The following is a 20,011-nucleotide window of genomic DNA, read 5'->3' as shown; positions in this document are numbered from 1 at the left end:
GTGAATCCTTAATATCCTCTGTTGTAGCCTGTGGTTATTGGCCCAGGCCTTCTGAGTTGATTGCCAAGATACTAAAGGTTGCTTTTCTTCTAAAAATCTCACTGGTGTCCAGTTGGAACTGAGTCACAGCTGACTCTCCAGCAGGTTTTTAAAGGTTGTAAATCACAGGGCCATCTTTCTCCAAGGAACCACTGGTGTATTTGAACTGCCAGAGAGGCACCACTTTGTGTTGGCAATGCCACTCCCTACAGTCTAGGCCCTGAAGTTGTCTACTTCCTGAATGGTCTCCTCAGTTTTATTAGCCCATAAAGTCCATGGTTTTGTAGACTATGAGACTTTTCAGGAATGCAAATTTAACATTATAGCAGAAAAGCCTGAACTATTTATTTTAACTTAAATAATTTAGAGGAGCTCTGATGGCATGGTCCTAGGAAGTTGCACTGCTAACACAAAGGCTGCATCTCTCTGGTGGTTTGATTATTCTGGTGGCTCCACAGGAGAAAGATAGCTCCTCCTCCTGTGTGATTTACAGCATCCAAGACCCAGTGGAGGGTCAGCTATGAGTCAGCTCCAACCTGACGGTATTAAGTTTGAAGCTTTTTGAGAAAAGTTTCTGAAGAAAAGTGAATTCCTTCTGGAGGTATTATTCTAACTGGTTGGAAATATTTATTTTCAGGAAGCAAGGATACTTAAGCTTTACTAGGAGCATGTTAAGAAACTAAAATAAAACTCACTGCTGTCCAGTCAAAGGCAACTGACCTTCCAGCAAGGTTTTCAAGGCTATGATATAAATCACAAAGAGCAGATAATTGTCCTTTTCCCATGGAGTTGTTGATGGATTTGAACAAGCTGCCTTTAGGTTACCAGCATGACTTCCTATGAACCGTGCCATCAGAGATTTCTATTGCTCTGAAAAGACATAGAAACCAGCCCCCAATGGGATATCATTGGCCACATTTTGACAATCTGAGCACTTAATATATGTATATGGAGAGAGAGAGATGTAATTCAATATAGTCTTTTTAAAAATATATTTTAATATATATATAAATGGAAAGCTAGCATGATATTCAAAGAAAATAGATTAAAATTTCCTTTTCCTTTCAAATAATTTATTTGGGATATTTTTAAATCAAATAAACAAGGGTATTATTCATATTTAATAACAGAATAGTTCCAGGATTGTGGAAACAAATACAAAAAGACAAAATCCATGTCAGCAAAAGATTGAAAATATTTCATGTCCAGATTTGGGACACCCTTGTTAATACAATGACTAAAGTAGGGTTGTTGTATGTTGAATTATAAACCAGCTATAAGGATTTAACACTCAACAATATTTTTATTTTCCTTATTACTTAGAGTTCTCAGGCAGCAGTAAAGCATTAAGTTAGAAATGAAAAATAAAGACAAACTGGCTATGGTTGAGGAGGTGACTAACTATTAAAGAGTAGAGGTTTTATCCTGAAGCTCTCATGAATATGAATAGGATTTTCAAGCAAAGAAAGATGGGACTCTCTCCTCTTACTAATTAATGAAAAGGCTCTTGGGACATCCTGTTTAAAGACTCCTACTTTAAAAAGGGCGTTTACTTTTGTGGTGTCAAGAGTTTGTTGTTGAAAAATAGCTTTCCTAGTCACTGACTTTGTCTCTGCCTTGTGGATGGGCAGAAATATGCAAATAGGGTGTGTTAGCCTATCCTAAGGGGGACTGGCTAGTCTCACTGTTAAACTGAGCAGGTTCAGCAGCAGATTTTGGGAATCTCACCACAGCAAAGGAACGGCAGAGACTGCAAAGTGTGCATCCTTTGGGGCCAAAGATTCCTGCGATACTCAGACCAGGGCTGATAGGAGCAGCAGGCACAGCAGAAAACCAGAGACCTGACATGAAAGAGAGCTAAGCTTACTTAGGACTGCCACACCACAGAACCCAAGCTAAGAAACTTTGCCCAAGTTTATTGGAGAAATGTTGGCAAGAGCCATAATTGGCAAGACTAAGAGCTTTGTGAGAGAGCTCTGGTGGATAGTGGTAAGACACTGATCTGCAATCCCAAAGGCACACGGTTCAAATCCTCCAGCTGCTCCTCTGGATAAGGATGCCCAATTCTCTCAGTGTGATTTACTGTCTCTGAAAATCTGTTAGAGTGTCAGCAATGAGTTGCTTCTAACTCAATGGCCCCAAACAACAACAAAAACTAGAGCTTTGTAACAATGGCCTAATTTCACAAGACTGAAAGGTGGAAGCCTGCAAGAACATTTCAGCAGCTGTCCTGAGTGAGTGAGTGTATTCTGCCACCAATCTGAATTAGAGCCTTTTTCGTTCCCTAATAAAATCTATATTCATGAGCATGGTTCTGTCTGCTATGTGAGCTATTGGAAAGGATTTTGGACCCAGAAGAGTAGTAGGACTGGTTTTAGAGCTGTTAGAAAGGTGCAGGAGTGTGGGGAACATAACATGCCTGACACCATGGGAATTGGCTTTGTGTTTTAGGTGATTATAATGGGAGCAGTTTCCCGCTGTAGAGGTTGTAGAGGTCAGTTATGACCATCCTCATGTGGCTCCTTTTACAATTTTGATGACATATTCATCTAATACAAGTCTGTTTTGAGCTGTGGTGTTGGAGAAGAGCACTGAACATCCTATGCATGGCCAAAAGAACAGACAGATATGTCTGTTGGTGCAGCTGGAGTAATTCTTGGATGCAACAATGATGAGGTTTAGTAGAGTATCAGTCCTTTCTTTCTAGTCCATCTTAGTCTGGAAGCTCTGATAAAGCCTGTTCCACAATATAACAACATAGAAGTGCCCATTAGCAGATGAGAGGTGACTGCTCAAGAGATTTTTAGCTGTGATCCAATCCAGCTCTGCCACAGAGAAGGGGAAAAATCTGCCACTGATCCATCACTACCCTCTATTGTTTTAAACTCATTCCTGTTAATTCTTAACCCATGTTGTTGCCATTGCTAGGTGCTGTCGAGTCAAGCATGACTCATATTGACTCTATGAACAACGGCTCTGAGCCATCCTAATCCCAGACATACTTGAGCCATTACTGCAAGCACTGTGACAATCTATCTTGTTGAGAGCCTTCCTCTCTTTTACTAGCCCTCTTCCTTTCCAAGCGTGATGTCACTTTCCCAAGAATGACCCATCTTAACAATGTCATTGTTGTTGATAACAAGAGTGACCTTAAAAGACAGAGTAGGAGGATCCCAGAGAGTTTTTAAGATTGTAAGTCTTTATGGAAATTGACTCATGTGCTGTTATGAAGCATCATAAACTCCAGTATTTCAAGTATCAGCAAGGTCACATAGGGCGGACAGGTTTTAAAAGGAGAGATTCTAGACTAAAATACACTAGGAAGAAAGGCCTGGCAAAAGTTACTTCTCAGCCTAAATCAATGACGACCTTACTGGTCACAAGTGAACATTGTCCAACTTGCATAAGAAGCTATAGTTAACACACAAAGGATCAATCATTCTGCAGGAGGATATCATGCTGGGTGAAGCAGAGGGCCAACAAGGGCATGGAAGACCCTCAGGGAGACAGGTCGGTACAACAGAAAGAATGAGGGATTTGAAAATGTTGGTGTTGTAAGGGTGACATGGGACCAGGCAATGTTTCCCTTACTGCACACAGAGTTACCATGAGTTGGAGTTGATTTACTGGCAGCAAACGACAACACAAGGCGTTTTAATAGGGGTGTTAAAATTTGTTTTCACAAGACACAGCTGAAAACCATAGCTGCTTAACTGCCAACTCTGTGGTGCTTATGCCACATTACCAGGAGCTTGCTTTGGAAGCCTGAGCAAAAACAAACAAAAATAGTCTAAACTGTACATATTGTTCTCTCTCTCTGACAGAAATAATTAGCAATTTTTCACTTTATAAAGTCACTGCCAGCTCCAAGGTGACTTTCAGCTCCATAGACTCTGATTTTCTGCCAACACTGGAAACTAGTCAAAAGAATTGAGCCTCTAGGAGATTTCAATGAAGTCATGTGAAGACTCGTCCCTTCCAAAGTACACAGACTGTCCCATGGAAGCCGAGAGAGAAGGGAAGGGAGCAGTTGATTCTATGTGGAGGAATGAGGTGGGGAAGGCTCACAGAGAAGGTGAGCCTTACACGGAGTTGAAAGAGTAGATATTTGCTAGGCAAATTTAGCCGGTCTTAGTGGCTACGTGAGGGAGCTCTGGTGGCCTAGTGGTAAGAAGCTGTGCTGTAATCCCAAAGACACATGGTTTGAGACCACCAGGTACTCTGCAAGAGAAGGATGAGCAATCTCCTCCCGTGTGATTAAGTGCCTCTGAAAACCTGCCGGAGGGTCAGCTATAGGTCAGTTCTGACTCTGTGGTGCACAACAACAACAACAACAACAACAACAACAACAACAATAGGGCCTATGTGAGAGCAGCAATGGGCTCAAATGTGTCCGAGATTATGAGGATACTACAGGATACGACAGGGGTCAAGTCTGTTGTTCATTGCTATGAGTCGTACTCAACTCAACAGCACCTAACAATACAACAGCAGTGGCTGTGTGGGGCACTCTGGTGGTGTAGTCCACAGAGATTGCCCTGTTAACCCAAAGGTCTCGCTTCTCCGGTGGCTCCTATCCACCAGATGCCCTGAAAGAGAAAAATGGGTAATCTCTTCATGTGAGATTTACAGCTTCAGCTTTGACCTGAGGCTAATTCCATGCCAATAGAGAGAGAGTGAGAGAGAAAGAGAGGCAGGCAGGCTCTGTGCTGCATTAACAGAGAGCGTGCACACAGCTCCTGGAGGACAGTTCCTTCTAATGCTCCGAGCTTTCCAGGCTTCCGAAGTTGCAGCTCTCCTTGCCCCTACAGGTGAGGTAGTTCTCCTGTTTCGCCCTTCACGCTCTCTTGCTAGTTTTCTTGAAACCTGCTCAGACTTTGCCGCTTTCTCCAGTCATCTCCACTTCTTCTCATTTGTGTTCTGCTAGGACTTTTGCCTTTCAAGCATCCCACAAAGGCCAGAGAAAGCGAGTTTCAAATGAAGAGTAATGGCAATGCAAAATGCTGCAGAGGTTTTACTTGAAGGCGACTGAACAGAGTCCATTCTCTCTTTCTCCGCCCACCCCCCTTCCTTCCCTCTCCCCTTTCCCTGGTCCCCCCTCTCTCATTGCTCTCAAGTAGGAACCAGCTCCCCAAGGTGCCTCTCCATTGGGTTCCAAAGCTGGAAATTGTCCACACAGGAGGAGACTGTCCATCTTTCCCCTGGAGATGCTGGTGGATTTTAACTGCCGGAGTCTCACCTTTAGGTTAGCGGTACATCTTAAAGACTGCACCACCACACCGCCCTGAAGACCATCCATTGTATGTAGCTATTTAAGCTCCTTAGGGATCTCTACCAGCGAGGATGGCTACTGGAGCCTTCTCGCAGTATGCAAAAGATCAAATAGGGATGTTGAGCAGAAAAAGAGGGTAGAATTTCGAGGGAGCTGCAGTGTGAAATGTTGTTGAATTTTAACGTTGCTGAGAGTTGAATAAGCATCTAGTCTGTAGGAGAAAACCATTTGCTAACAACAGCTTGGAAGAGCAAGAAGAGGAAATAGCTCAGGGCTCATCTTAAAACTTTCTTACCCTCTACCTTGTTAGGGAGCTTCGGTGGCCTAGTGCCAGGAAGCTGTGCTGAATTCTGAAAGTCATGCAGTTCGAAGCCACCAGGTGCTCCACGGGAGAAGGATGGACAATCTTCTCACATGTGAGTACCTGCTTCTGAAAACCTGCCGGAGGGTCAGCTGTGGATTGGTTCTGACTCTGTGGTACACATCAACAACCACCACCTTGCTATGTACCCTCAAGTTGGAACTGACTCATAGCTGACCTGCCAGAGCATTTTCAAAGGCTCTAAATTGCATGGGAGGAGTTTTCTCATCTTTCTCAGAGAAACTGGCAGATTTGAACCATGTACGTTTGGGTTGGAAGTGTGACTCCTCATACACTAGGCCACTAGAGCTCCTTACCTTCGGCTCTAATCAGTCCTAAAAAGGTGGGTGATTTTAATCTGTGGCCCACAGGCCTGGTTTTAATAATTTTTTGTCATTCTTCTAAGTAGTATAGCACTGGTCTATTTGCTGTACAGAGGTAACTTGTGGTTGTTGTGATGCTAAACACTGTGACATTGATGTGCCAAATTATGATAATGGTTACCCATGGTGGACAGTGTTTGGTGGAGCTCCCCAATTAAAACAAGCTTGGAAGCAGGAGTGGCATCCACTTCCATAATAGCTTGCCTCAGGAAATCCTGTGAACCTGGAGAGAGGATGAAAGGCACCCAAGCGTTCAGCTCTTTTGTTCAGAGTCACTTTAAGTCATCTAAGATTTGATGGCACTTAACAACAACAACAACTAAATAGAAAGAGTCCTGGTGGTATAGTGCTGCTAACTGAAAGGCTGGCAGTTCTAATCCAGTGGCTGTCCCAAAATAAAACACTAGTTGAACACAATTGCCTGGCCTTCTTCCAGACTGCCACATCTCCACTATTCTCCATATAGACATTCAGGTAGTTCCCCACTAAACTGATTAGACATTATAATAAATGAACTACTTTAACCAATTGTAATTCATGTTATTAAACAAAATGCCTATGAATGACTGAATGAAAAAAAGAAATCAATCTTGTTTATTGTTGTTAGGTGCCCAAGAGTTGACAACGAGCCATATTGACCCTGTGAACTACAGACCTGAACTTCACCTTATCCTGCCCCATCCTGACAATCTTACTTGTGCTCAAATCCGTTATTGTAGTCGCTGTATCAATCCAATGGATCAATCAACAAAGTCAATGGATTGGTGCAGTGGAAAACCAATATGATTTGTAAATGTTTGCACAAATTGAAAAAAACAAGTATCTGGTGGAGGGAGGGGTGGGTAAAGGAAATGGGAAGGATCTGGTATTAAAAACAATATATATCTGAACTCTGAAAGTAAACCAGTACAAAATAAAAATTTTATTTTTTTAAAACGACAACCGAAGGTCTGATGTGAAAAATCCAACAGAAGAGTCAGAGATGAGTGAGAAATTGTAACCAGGTTTATAAGACGGATATCACTGGATTGTTGAAGAAAGAGAATACAAGAGAGTGTGTTTCTGAAAGAAAAGGATGCATTTTAGGTGTCTGGAGAATTTCTGCAATTCAAAGCAGAGAATGTGGGTCTGCAGGTTTGAGAAGGAGTTCACACTTTGTCAGCTGGATCTATTATTATCTATAAGGATCTGGTTATTAAAGTATTGGGCCACAAGGTACATGACAGAAGAGACATGAAAACTAGAAAATGTTTTCAGGAATGCTATGTTTAAGAGAGAGAGCTGGTGGGGGGAGGAGGCATCAGAAGGAAAAATGAGGAAATGCCACAGAAGTAAAAGGATAAATGGAGAATACAGCTTCTGAGGGTCCAGGTTGGAGGTGAGTGACACCAAGGAAGAGCTCGCCAGGGATAATTGTGGAGAATCTTTTTCTTTGACAGGATACATCATTTCATTTCTTGAAAAAATGGATTTTTGTTTTAAATTTACAGCTCCTCTTAGAAAAGGGTCCCTCTTTTTACATTTTATACTTAGAAATAATGAGAATTGTTCTGAACCCTTCTTCTCATTGTGCGGTTTTGTGCCTGACCTCCAAATGTTATGTTAGTCTTTGTGCAAAATTCATCTCAATCTGTTCATCATTTTTCATCTAATTCCTTTATTACGTATTGTCATTATGTGCCATTGAGTCACCTGTGACTCATAGCAACTCTATGTACAATAGCTCTGAAGCCTGCCCTGTCCTGAGCCAGTCTCACAGATTCTGACTCACCTACCCCCATTACCCCAGTTACTGTGTCAATCCATCTCATCTGGGGTCTTCCTCTCCTGCACTGTCTCTCCACTCTTCTGAGCATGATGTCCTTCTCCAAGAACCAGTTCCTCCTGGCTACATGTGCAAAGTATGTGACACAGAGATTCAAAATCTTAGCTTCCAAGGAGACTCTTGGTTTCACTGTCTTCAAGACAAACCTGTTAGCTCTCTTGGTGGCCCATAGTATGTTTAATACTCTTCTCCAGCATCATAACTCAAAGGCATTGATTCTTCTGCTGTCATCCCTAGTCACTGTCATAGCAAATTGAACATTACTGTTGTTGTCGTAATAGAGTTGTTCCTCGCAGCAAGGGTCAAATCGCATGTGATTGTTCTGTATCTGCTGTTTCCCAGTATCTGCTTTTGAGCATGAAAGCTAGAACCATTTTTTTACTGTGATTGATTATCCTGTGAATACTCCAGTCTCTATCCTCAAAGTGCTCTTATGTTCTTAGGGAGTTGGTTTTATCTAGAAGTTCTAGAAATGGTTCCTAGTGCTTGGATTACTCTTCTAAATACCAACCCCTCCTCTTTGGCAATGAGTACTGCTCACCAGAAGATTGTAACAGTTGTGTCTGGCTTATAGCCTTTCTAGGAACAGCCACCTCAAGTGGATGTACAAGCTCACTTGCCTCAGTGTCCGTTGAGTTGGATTCCATGCCATGTCCTACAGAATCTTTTCAGGAGGGTCTTACACTTCCCTTTGTAATGATCCTGAGAGGGCTATTGTTGTGGACTGTGCCCATTCCCTGAACGAACAGCTTGTGTTTACAAATGTCTGGGTCTCCTTCATGACAGACTAGGATGCTGACCAGGATGCGAAGCAACTTCAGCAGAACATGGCGGTGTTTGTGATAAATGATCCACATCTGAAAATTCTAAGTCTCTCAGTGAGTAGCGCCATGTGACTGCCTCTGGCTGCGGATCTATGACATAATCATAAATGAACATTCCTGGGATCTCCACACTCACAGGGCTACTGCGTGGGGTTCTGGGCAAAGTTAATGTATCTTCAAATGTATTGACGTTAGAGGGACTTTCCTGCCGAGACTCAGCCATTGAATGTTCACTGAGAACATCATCTTGGGCCACAGTTTCATAATTTAACTCCTCAAGAATGTCATTGCCAGAGATGTGCTGCTGTGTGGCCAGAATCTGGTGGCTGCCATCAGAAGTTGGATGTCCGTGGGAAAATAGCATGGAAGGAGGAGAAGAAGCAGAAGAATACAGGTCCGGAGAGTCCAGGTTGGAGAGAGTGACACCAGCCTGGGCTGCACTGTCCTTCAGAAGCAGGTTCTCAAGTCTACGCCCTGCTCCAGGGTTGTCCCCACCCTGTGTGGCCTTCTGCCAGCTGCCAGGTTCTGGACTAGAAACAAAATGACCTTCCAGATTCTCATGCTTCCCTGGGATATCCTGGAAGCTGTTGTTGTCTTCAAGACTCTCTAACGATCCAATGTTGCCCATCCTTTCCCTTGAGTTCTCATGGTCCAGGGGCTCGCTGGCCCTACAGCCCTCCGCGTCATGGGCTTCTTCATCAGACACATCCCGAGTACCCTCTGAACTTACAGAACTCATCGTAAATAAAGACCCCTCATCAGAGTCGTCGTCTGTCTCCAGCTCAGACTGAGTGTCAGAAGGAATGTAGTTGGGCAGAAATTCCCTGTGGGCAGGAGTGGCATCCAGGCCACTGGCCCATTTAGGAGGTAAGGCTGATGAAGGCCCAGTGTCCCCTGGATCACTGTGGGCCACTGTGCTGTAGTACACAGAAGGCTCTTCCTCGGGATGTATCTTCATGGGCAACTGCTGCTGTGTGCTCCTTCCCATTTCCTTAGAAAACCCCAGTGGAGGGCCTGGAGCACCTGGAGGTAACTGTTCATCATTCCCTCTTTCCTCTTTCTCTGCAGTTTGAATGGCACTGGTATCTGTTAGCACTTTAGAAAGAGGAACTGCCATTTCTCTTGCGGGAAATGAGTTTACTACATTAGAGACGTCACGGTTTGAACCAGCGGCTGTTTGAAATCTGTCAGCTACTGGAGTGATGTTCATTGGATTAAGGGAATCTTCACGAGCCACAGTTTCATAACTTTGCTCTCTAAGAATATAATTTCTGTAGATGTGATCATGTGTGGCTGCAATTGGTTGGCTTTGACCAGCATTTGGATGTCCGTGGAGCTGCACTCCATTGGGCATGGATGGGCGGGTTGCACTGTCATTTGAACATTGTTGATCATTTCTGGTCCCTGGCCCAGTGGTGGTGTTCTCACATTGCGTGGTGCTCTGCTGGCTGCCAGGCCCCTTTCTCCTGCTTCCAGAAGCTCTGCCATGAGGAACAGCAGTGTGTGGGCTTGGCATCACTGACAGAGCATCCTGGTCCTCATAGTGGTTCAGACCATGAAAAGCTTGGCTCAGAGATGTGTTTGGAAGCTGCAGATTCCCTGTTCCTTCGATCTCATCATAGAAGCCCTCATTTGAATATGAAGTTTTGGGCCCAGGGCTTTTGTTCCGGCATCTTTGTTGCCACAGTCTGTCAATATAAGGCCTTGCCAGAGCACCCAGGCAGAAAGCCACGAAGAATGTGATGAACACAGACAGGCAGACTGCCAGGGCGAGGTCCTGGGAAGGGCCGTCCTCCTTCCTGTCAAGACTCTGAGCATCCGGGGTATCTCTCCGCCACCTTGGCAGACGTCTCAGCTTCTCGCTGGCAGCAGAGTCGACGTGTTCCTTGTTCCCCAGGATGGACAAGCTCTTGGTTACCCCTTCCTGGGAACTCTCTGCTTGGAGCTTTCCCCTATGATTCAGATGAATGTGGGAGAGGTGGGTATCCCTCAAAATCCTGCTTTGGGGAGTCCACTGGAATGCCACTTCATTTCCTGAAAGTGGGGGATAGAAACACATTGAGAAAGCATTGAAGTAAGACACTCACTCATCCATTAATTTCTGTCAAATCAGAACCAACTTATAACTGACCCTCCAGTGGGTTTGCAGTGGCAGTAAATTGCACCAGAGGAAACTTCCCAGCTTTCTCCCCAGGAGCAGCTGGTGGATTTGAACCACCTGCCTTTGGGGTGGCAGTGTAGCTCCTTAACCACGAGACCACCAGTTTTAAAGGATGCAGAAAGTCCTCTTTAGTCCTTACGTGGTGGTGTCATGTGCCTTCAGGTTGGAACCGAACTGTAGCAGACCCTCCAGTGCATTTCAGAGGCAGTTAATCACCTGGGAGGAGATTACTCATTTGTCTCCTTCAGAGCTGCTGGTGGATTTGAACCTAGTGTGCCTTCAGAATTGCAGTGCAGCTTCTTACCACTAGGCCACCAGAGCGACACTCGTAAAGTGCGTAGTCCCTGATGATAAACAATGTGTAGTTTGAACAACAACAGTTTGAATTTATTTATTTTGGGCTAGTGCCGACAGTATGTATATGGCCTGATGTTAGGGAGCTCCAGAGACCTAGTTCACAGGGAGTTAACCCAAAGGCAGTGACTCTCCAGCAGTTCAAATCCACCAGCAGCTCCTCAGGAGAAATATGGACACTCTTCCCCTGTGTGATTTACAGCCTCAAGATTCTGACAGAGGGTCAGCTATGAGTCAGTTCCGACTCACTGACAATGAGGTGTGGTTGGTTTGTTTATTTTATTAGGCTTAGAAGGAACCCTGGTGACACAGCAGTTAAGTGCTCTGTTACTAACTGCCAGGTTGACAACTCAAAGCCTCCAGCCAGTCGACAAGAGTGAGATGAAGCGATCTGCTCCACAAAACCCTGGAGACCCTACGAGGCACGTTTACTCTGTTCTGTAGGATCGCTATGAGTCGAAATCAACGAGATGGTAATGGATTTGTTTTTTTATTAGGCCTAGAGAGTCCTTGGACAGTGCAAATAGTGAAGGTTAAGGACCTTGCTACTGGCCAGAAGGTTGGCAGTTCGAACATACCCGGAGATGCCTTGGGAGAACGGCCTCGCAATTTTTTTCTGAAAAGTCTCAATATGGAACAGATTATGGGACAGATCTCCTATGGAAGAGATCTCCTCTACAGGTTTGGGGCCACCATGAGTTGTAGTAGAATTGACAGCAACTAAGAACAACATCAAAGTGAGGCCTGTTGTTGATAGGCCCAGCAGGATGTGTGCTTCTTAGCCTCCCTGCCTGCTGCGCAATGGGAAGAAGACAGATGGGAGGAGGGACAAGCACGTGGCCGCGTGGGAGCTCACTCACTCAGATCTGAGAACATCCACCAGCTTCTGCACAGCGGCCTTGGTCTGACCTGTGGTTGTGTTACTAACTCCTCATCTTCTTCCAACGGCGGGGAAGAACAAAAGGATTTAGGTTTCTCTCCTGGCTCCTGACCTTGCATCCTTCACAAGCTAAGCACCAACTGTGGCTTTTGCAACAGAATCAAACATGCTATGGCTGGCAATATTGAGATTATCTCTGATCTTCAGGGATTTCATCAAATCCAGCAAGCACACTCATCTTGCTACTTTAACAGCAGTCCTGAGTAGAATGAAATCTAGGACTCAATAAAACAATAATAAAAACAGACACCCTGCCCACACTTAGGAGTTTGAGATTTAGCCAAGACAGTTAACAAAGGAAAAGGAAAAATTCCAGAATGTTTAACAGCAAGAACATATTCTTATAATTTATGAGTGGCAGTAAACAAATAAAAGAAAACCATAATATTGAAATATGTTGGGCCATGCTTTCAAAGTACTAACAAACATTTAAAATAAGGATATTTTCAATTGAAAATGGGTTGGGGTTTTGGGTTTTTTTTGAGTCATTATTTGCCAAGAGTTAAAAATGCAATACTTTGGGGACTTTTGGGTACAGCTCTGCTGGCCTACTGGTGAGAAATCATACTGCAATCTTGAAGGCACAAGGTTCAAATCCATCAGCTGCTCTGGAGGAGAAAAATGGGCAATTTCCTCTTCTGCAATTAAACAGACTCTGAAAATTCACTGGAGGGTCAGCTATGGATTGGTTCCGACTCATTGATACACAATAACAACAACAACAACAGGGCAGAACTGTCTCAGAGTGACGTTCTTGTCCATATCTAGTTTCTGAACTATTGGAATGAGGTTTCTTTGACAATATACAGGAAATCACTTAGGAACTGAGGAAAACAGGCATTAATGATTATTCTGTGATGTGGTCCAAGGCTAGGACTCTTGCTCTAACTGGGACTGTCGCTGTTTTAGGAACTCTAGGGAGCCTTGGTGGCCTAAGAAGCTGAGCTATACTCCCAAAGGCACACAGTTCAAATCTACCAGATGCACTGCAGGAGAAAGATGGGCAATCTCCTCCCATGCAATTTACTGCTCCAAAAACCATCTGGAGGGTCATCTATAGGTTGGTTCCAACTTAATGGTAATTACACTAACAAGTAGCATAGTGGATAAATGTTTGACTTCTAACCACAAGGCTGGCAGTTCAAAACTATTAGCTTCTCCATGGGAGAAAGATCTAGCAATGTACATCCAATCCTATTATGTCCTGTAAGTTTCCTTATGGGTTGGGATCAACTCAGTGGCATGCAGTATGATTTTGGCTTAATCATTGTCTTAAGTGTTGTGTGTGCTGTAGAATTAGAACCAACCTGTAGCTGACCTTTCTTAGGCAGTAAATCACAAGGAAGGAGATTGTCCATCCTTCTTTTAACTAAGACTACATTCTTTATGTGTATTTTCAAGGGCAAATGGATCCATTTCAGAGAGTGAAAATGTATGACTACTGACTTACCTATGGACTTACTGCAAATTTTACTCCACTTTTCCCTCCAGGATTCAGAAATGACATTTTGGAAGAACGCTATGCTATCGTCACAGTGCCACTGGTTGTCAGCCAAGACTGCCTCCAGGTGGGGAAGCTCGAGAGCAATGGCCATCAAGGGGAGGACTGTGGTCAGAGCATTGCCGCTGAGGTCTACAATCTGAGAAGAATGAGAATAAGGAGCACTCTGTGAACAACATTTAGCAATAAAACAAACAAGCTATATTGAACATATATTGAACATGGGCTTCCAAGAGAACAAATATGTCTGTCTTGTATAGGGTGAAACCAAGCTGCTCCTGGGAGGCTAGGAATCTGAATCTCCATCTCACATACTTTGGGCACATGGCCAGGAGGGACCAGTCCTTGGAGAAGGACATCATGCTTGGACGGGTAGAGGGACAGCGCAGGAAAGGAAGACCCCGGATGAGATGGATTGATACAGTAACTGGAGCAATGGAGGTTGGTGCGTCAGAGTCAGTTAGACTGGCTCAGGACAGGGGAGGCTACAAAGCTGTTGAACATAGGGTTGCTATGGATTGCAGGCGACTTGACAGCTAATAACATAACAGAGAAAGGTACTGTTGCTTTAGTCTCTTTGAAGGCAGAATGAATTTACCGTTAGATTTGAAAACCTGATACTGGGTTTACCTTTCTGCTCTGCCCTTAACAACTCTATGAAGCAGCAAAATTGGGTCATCTTTACAAACTTGCTTCCAAAAGATGTTGTAAAGATTAAATGAAGTGTAAAACTCTATGTATAGCACCCATCTTTTTTTAATAGTACCCATCTAAATTTAAATCTTAAATTTTCCTTCTTTTTTTATAGCATTTGTAATTTACACTTAGATAAAACCTAAACTTCTGCATTGTTATCTTGACTGAAATATGCTAGATAATAGATGTCGAATTTCTAAAAGCACCATGATATTGAAAGTGACAATGTACAGACTGAGAGGCAAGGACAGAACATAGAGTAACTGTGGTTGACTTGAAGTTGCGGGGGGGGGGGGGAAGATACAATGAGAAGAAAGCTTTTACATTAAATATTATTAGTTCAAAGGCAACACATTTCTCTGTATGTCTGGCTGGTTATTATATGCAAACTGACTAGTTCTTCTAGTCTTGTCAGGAATGGAGGAGGAGTTAAGAACAAAAAAGGATTCAATGGCTTTAGAACGACAGAGCAGGAGCTCAAGGGAGTTGTAGGATTGTGTCCCCAAATAGCAGGAAACGCACAGCAATGGGAAATTCTAGCTACTATTAGCAGGACACTGCTGTGTCAGGCTGCCATCCCATTTACCTTTTTTATATTTAAAAGAAAAAATTAGTTTTCATACAAAATTCATATACATTGTGTTTCATCCATGTACATTGTTTCACATCATCCTTCATTCACATTGTGTTTCAGATGGTCATTCCCACTTATAAAACACTGTGTTTTTATAAGATGAAACACCATTGATCTACACTCTCTATCACTGTGTCTTTTCAGGGTCCCACTAGATCGATCCTAGTTCCTTCATCCTCCTCCATCTACCCAGCAAACTCTGCGACCCCATAATTTACCCCTTCTCCATTTACTTTAGGGAGTTTGGTGGCCTAGAGGTAAGAAGCTGCACTGTAATCCCAAAGGCACGTGGTTTGAATCTACCAGCTGTTTCACGGCAGAAAGTTGGGCAATCTCCTCCTGTGAAATTAACTGCATCTGAAAGCCCACCAGAGGGTCGTTTATGGGTGGGTTCCGGCTTGACAGTACACAACACCACCACCTCCAACCCATTTACCATTACCCAATGCAGTCTTTAGCATAGTTTTAAAAACTCTGTCTACAAGCTTGCCCATTGCCCTTCATAAGCAGTAATAGTGGGCTCTCTCTTCCTCTTTATCAGGCTCTGACATGCTGAGTCACTATGTACCTGTCCTACCCTCCCAGGAGATAGGCACCCGACAACTAAGCATAGCTTCAGTACTCCCTAGGCCCCATCCTTGGGAGTCCCTTGCTAACTCTGACTGCCTGACCGGAGCCCTCCCTATGATTCCAGCTTCTCTTCGCTTTGCCCCTGGTGCAGCCCCCATGTGACACTCAAGTCACAGCGTGCGGCACTTCTGTCTCCAGTACATGGAAGCACAATAGACTCAGTTACTCTTCACGGCCTCCCTGACTCCCCTTTCCCACACCCACCTGGCTTAGAATCCCAAAGCTTTGCTTAGGCATGGGCTCTTTGGAGTGCTTCACAGACATTACATTTTCAATCATTGATTTTGTTGTTGAGACCACACACAGCAAAACGTGCACCAATGCAACAGTGCACAATTCAGGGACATTAGTTCTGTGCATGTTGCATAATTATTTTCACCCTCTTTTTTTTAATAAAATTGATATTTTACACCGGTTTACTTACAAAGTTTGTGTACATTGTTTTTCACACTGGATCTTTCCCATTTCCTTTCCCATTCCTCCCTCTACCCATCAAATTGTGCAACCCTATGATTATCTTCCTGTCCATCCTCATCCCTCTGCTCCTACCTTCCCCACTTGGATCCTCATACACAGTTTACTAGTTATCTTTCTATTTCTAAAATAATGGTTTTATACAGTATTTGTCCTTATGAGACTGAGCTAGTTCACTTAGCATAATGCTCTCCAGACTCTCTCTTTTTGAGCTGTTCTTCCCTCATTAATATAGATTAAAATGACAATAGTTATAGAAAGGCTTCAGGTCTTTTGTTCATAGGGTTGCTATGAGTCATGCTCAACTTGATGGCAATCAACAACAAACATAATAACAACAACAATTTAAACTTTAAGAGTTTCTCTTGTTGATTTCAACTGGATCCCTTACAGATAGAATGTCTGCTTTGCATATGGAAAATCCTTTATCCCGATCACATGTTGCAAAGACAGTATTTTAGATATTGTCATCAGGTGATGGCGAATCAACTCAGTGACCTTGGAAAAACAGAGCAAAACCCAGCCCTTTCCTGTGCCATCCTCATGATTACCTCCCATGCTAAAGTCCCTTGTTGCAGTTGCAATGTCAATCGATTTCATTGAGGATGCTTTTAAATATAGTGGGTCAACTGTTGTTGTTGTGTACCACAGAGTCAGAACCGACCAACAGTTGACCCTCCAGTGGGTTTTCAGAGGCAGTTAGTTGCAAGGGAGGAGATTGTCCATCCTTAAAAAAGAGGTGTGTTTTTTTAAGAAAAAAAAAAAATAATAACAGCTGGTGGCCTCAAACCATGTGCCTTGTGGGTCCACTGGGTTTTAAAATGTGTCTGTTCACATTTGGGAGCACTGGTGGTGCAGTCTATAGGGAGTTTTGCTGCTAATCCATAGGCTGAATCTTTCTGCTTCCAATCTACCAGCAGCTCCACACAAGACAGACAGACATTCTCCTTCCGTGTGTGATTTACGGCCTAGGAAGCCCATGGAGGGTCAGCTAGGGATCAGTTCCAGTGTGACGGCAGTGAGAGAGTTCATGTTTACTTTTATACATGTCGTTACCAGAACATTTACACTTAATGGTGACTCACATTTTGCTTTCACTGAATGAGACACAAGTCTCTTCATAGAATAGGGTGAGTGATGAAGGTTTTTGAAGTACACGATGAAGGTTTATGAGGTCTGTGATACAGGTTTATGGGGGCTGGAAAAGAAAATCTCCTCCAAATCACCTTGATGCCACCACTAGAGGCCAATGTGGTTGTTTCTAATGGACCACTCAAGGGAGGTTGCTTACTATCCTCTCACAGGAGAAGCGATAGAAAGAAAGTGCTTGGAGGATAAGGGGCTCAAGTCCCATACCTAGAGTAAGGTCTTGGGGGTTCCTCACTCTTATCTCAGACACCAGGACTCTAAATGCATCACACGTCCTCTCAACACAGGCTCAACGTTTAGGACAGTGTGTGGTATGTAGTCAGTGCTCCCCAAGTAGGAAATATTATCCCAGTGATTACTAATAACCCCATGGCCACGGTTGGGCATGAGAATACCTGGGTCATCAGCCTGCAGAAGCTCACAGAGTCCTAGACTGTTGACCTCGCAGCATTGGCCAGAGTGGTAGAAAGGACTTCCCTAAGTGTTCTAGATTGCATATGACTTCTGGAACATTGGGCTGTCTGTGCATTCTAGGGAAGGAGAATCACTAATATATAAGATTTAATTTTTTTGCTGCCTGGTAAGTGGAAATCTGGAGTTGCATTTGCTTTACTTTAGAAAACTAATGTGACAATTCTTATCGTTGAACATCACACTTGGGTGCAGTTCGTATCCATTACTGCAGCTTTGCCTGTTACTGTGGGCTTTCAGGATCCCTACTGGAGCAGTCTGTAGGGAGGTCTGCTGTCGGCCCAAAGGTGACACCTCGCTGGCAGTTCAAATCCACCAGCAGCTCCTTGGAAGAGAGATAGGCAATCTCCTGTCAGGTGGTTCATAGCCCCCCAAAGCCCATAGGAGGGTCAGCAATGAGTTAGTTCTGACTCAGCGGTAATGAGTTCAGTTGTTGAGTTGACGTTTAGGCCCAGAAGAGACTTTGTCTCTGTCATTGTGGTTAGGTGCTGTCAAGTATGACTCATAATGGCCCTTTCAACAACCAATCTGAACCTTGTCCTCACCCTTGCTCTTAAAATGCACATTTTTTTTTACTCATACCTAGACCTACTAACAAGAAGAAACTCTTCAGTAGAAATATTCTTATAACACAATAGTTCATATAAGTTTGCATATTTGGAATATTAGAAACACTATTTTAGAACCTGCAGTTTTTTGAGAGTCTTGAAGGCCCTTGGGTGAATTTTGAAGATCCTGTTGCTCTTTAAATAGAGGTTCTCCAGTTGCAGGCAGTTATGGAAATCAGTCAAACCAATCTGTGATATCTCATTGAATGACAGATCCAAACTCTGCAATGACTTCAGGTTCCACAGTCCTGTCAAAATCAGAGAGCAAATCAAAATCCACACTAGTGATATTCATGGCAACATAAATGATTCTCAATAGAGAAATGTTGTTAAGTACCGTCGAGTCACAGGTGACTCATTGCGAGCCCCTGAACGAAAATCCTGGACACCTGTATAACTTTTGTCCTTTCTCCAGGTTCATAGGGTTTCTGGAGGCAAGCTATTACAGATGTGGATGCCACTCCTGCTTCCAAACTTGTTTTAATTGGGGAGCTCCACCAAACATTGTCCACCATGGGTAACCATTCTCACATTTGACTCATCAGTGTCACAGTGTTTGGCTTTACAGCAACCACGAGTGACCTCTGTACAGCAAGTGGACATAGCAAGGTTACACAACCCAGAAGAATGTTTCACCAAAAACATTAAAGCAGGCCAGGCCTGAGGGCCGTGGAGTAGAGTCACCCACCTTTGGCTTGGAAGCATGGCTTTCTGTCTGCTAGGCCAACTGCTCCCTCTCTATGCTGTTGGTGGTGGTGGTGTTTTTAAGTGCCATCGGGTCACAGGCGACTCATAGTGACTCCAGGAATGAAAGTCCTGGACACCTCCTGTATAACTTTCATCCTTTCTCCAGGTTCATAGAGTTTCTGGAGGCAAGCTATTACGGAAGTGGCTGCCACTCCTGCTTCCGAGCTTGTTTTAATCAGGGAACTCCACCAAACACTGTCCATCATGGGTAACCATTATCACATTTGATGCATCAGTGTCGCAGTGTTCAGCTTCATAGCAACCACGAATGACCAATAGAGAAATAGTTAATATATAATCTATCAATATTACAAAATACTGTGGAGTTGTGAAAGAGATGGGGTAGATCAACATGAACTGACTAGACAGAATTGCAAGGAGTGAAGAAGGAAAACGCTAAGTCTCAAAGCATATCATTGCAGGGTTTGGTGGGGGGCAGAGCAACACAATGTCATATGTCTACTTGAGTGAGCAGAGAAAAAGCCGACAAGGATATCAAGAGTTGTCAGGGGTGAAATCGTAGGTGGTGCAAATGATTAATGAGCTTATTAGCCTATTAATCCAAAGATTGGGATTTTGAGTCAAGCTGAAAGAAGGAAAGAAAGTGCTAGTGCTCTGCTTTTGGAAAAGTCAGACACTGGAGTTGTCATGGAGCACAGTTCTACTGTGGCCCGTGTGGAGTTGTCATGGGGCGTCTGCTCAATAGTAATCACTTAGATTCTGGTTTAGGAGTAGGAAAAGTGAGAGAGGGGGCATAAGAGAAGGAAGTAACAATCTGGAACTCCTGTTGTTGTTGTTGTTATGTGCCGTCGAGTAGTTTTCGACTCATAGCGACCCTATGCACAACAGCCCTAAACTCTGCTCTACCCTGCGCCAACCGCACTGCCCCTGACACACCCATCCCGATTACCCCAGTCACCGAATCAATCCATCTCATAGAGG

General features: G+C 43.8%; 1 protein-coding gene across 1 annotated transcript in view; it reads right to left on the bottom strand.

Annotated features, from left to right (window-relative positions):
- Positions 1 to 8,657: 8,657 nt before the first annotated feature.
- Positions 8,658 to 20,011, bottom strand: part of LRRC66 (leucine rich repeat containing 66) — a 40,470-nt gene continuing 29,116 nt past the window's right edge. Inside the window, exons 2-4 of the mRNA XM_006894176.1 lie at positions 18,401 to 18,570; positions 13,610 to 13,799; positions 8,658 to 10,738 (exon numbers count right to left, since the gene is read on the bottom strand). Coding sequence (XP_006894238.1) covers positions 8,658 to 10,738; positions 13,610 to 13,799; positions 18,401 to 18,570 — 2,441 coding nt within the window. The remainder of the gene's footprint in view (positions 10,739 to 13,609; positions 13,800 to 18,400; positions 18,571 to 20,011) is intronic.

The sequence above is a fragment of the Elephantulus edwardii genome, unplaced genomic scaffold (assembly GCF_000299155.1).
Source record: "Elephantulus edwardii isolate Elephantulus edwardi_28Jun2011 unplaced genomic scaffold, EleEdw1.0 scaffold00137, whole genome shotgun sequence".
NCBI classification, from domain to species: Eukaryota; Metazoa; Chordata; class Mammalia; order Macroscelidea; family Macroscelididae; genus Elephantulus; species Elephantulus edwardii.
The sequence above is the reverse complement of the archived record's forward strand: the minus strand, read 5'-3'. Positions and strand labels throughout refer to the sequence as shown.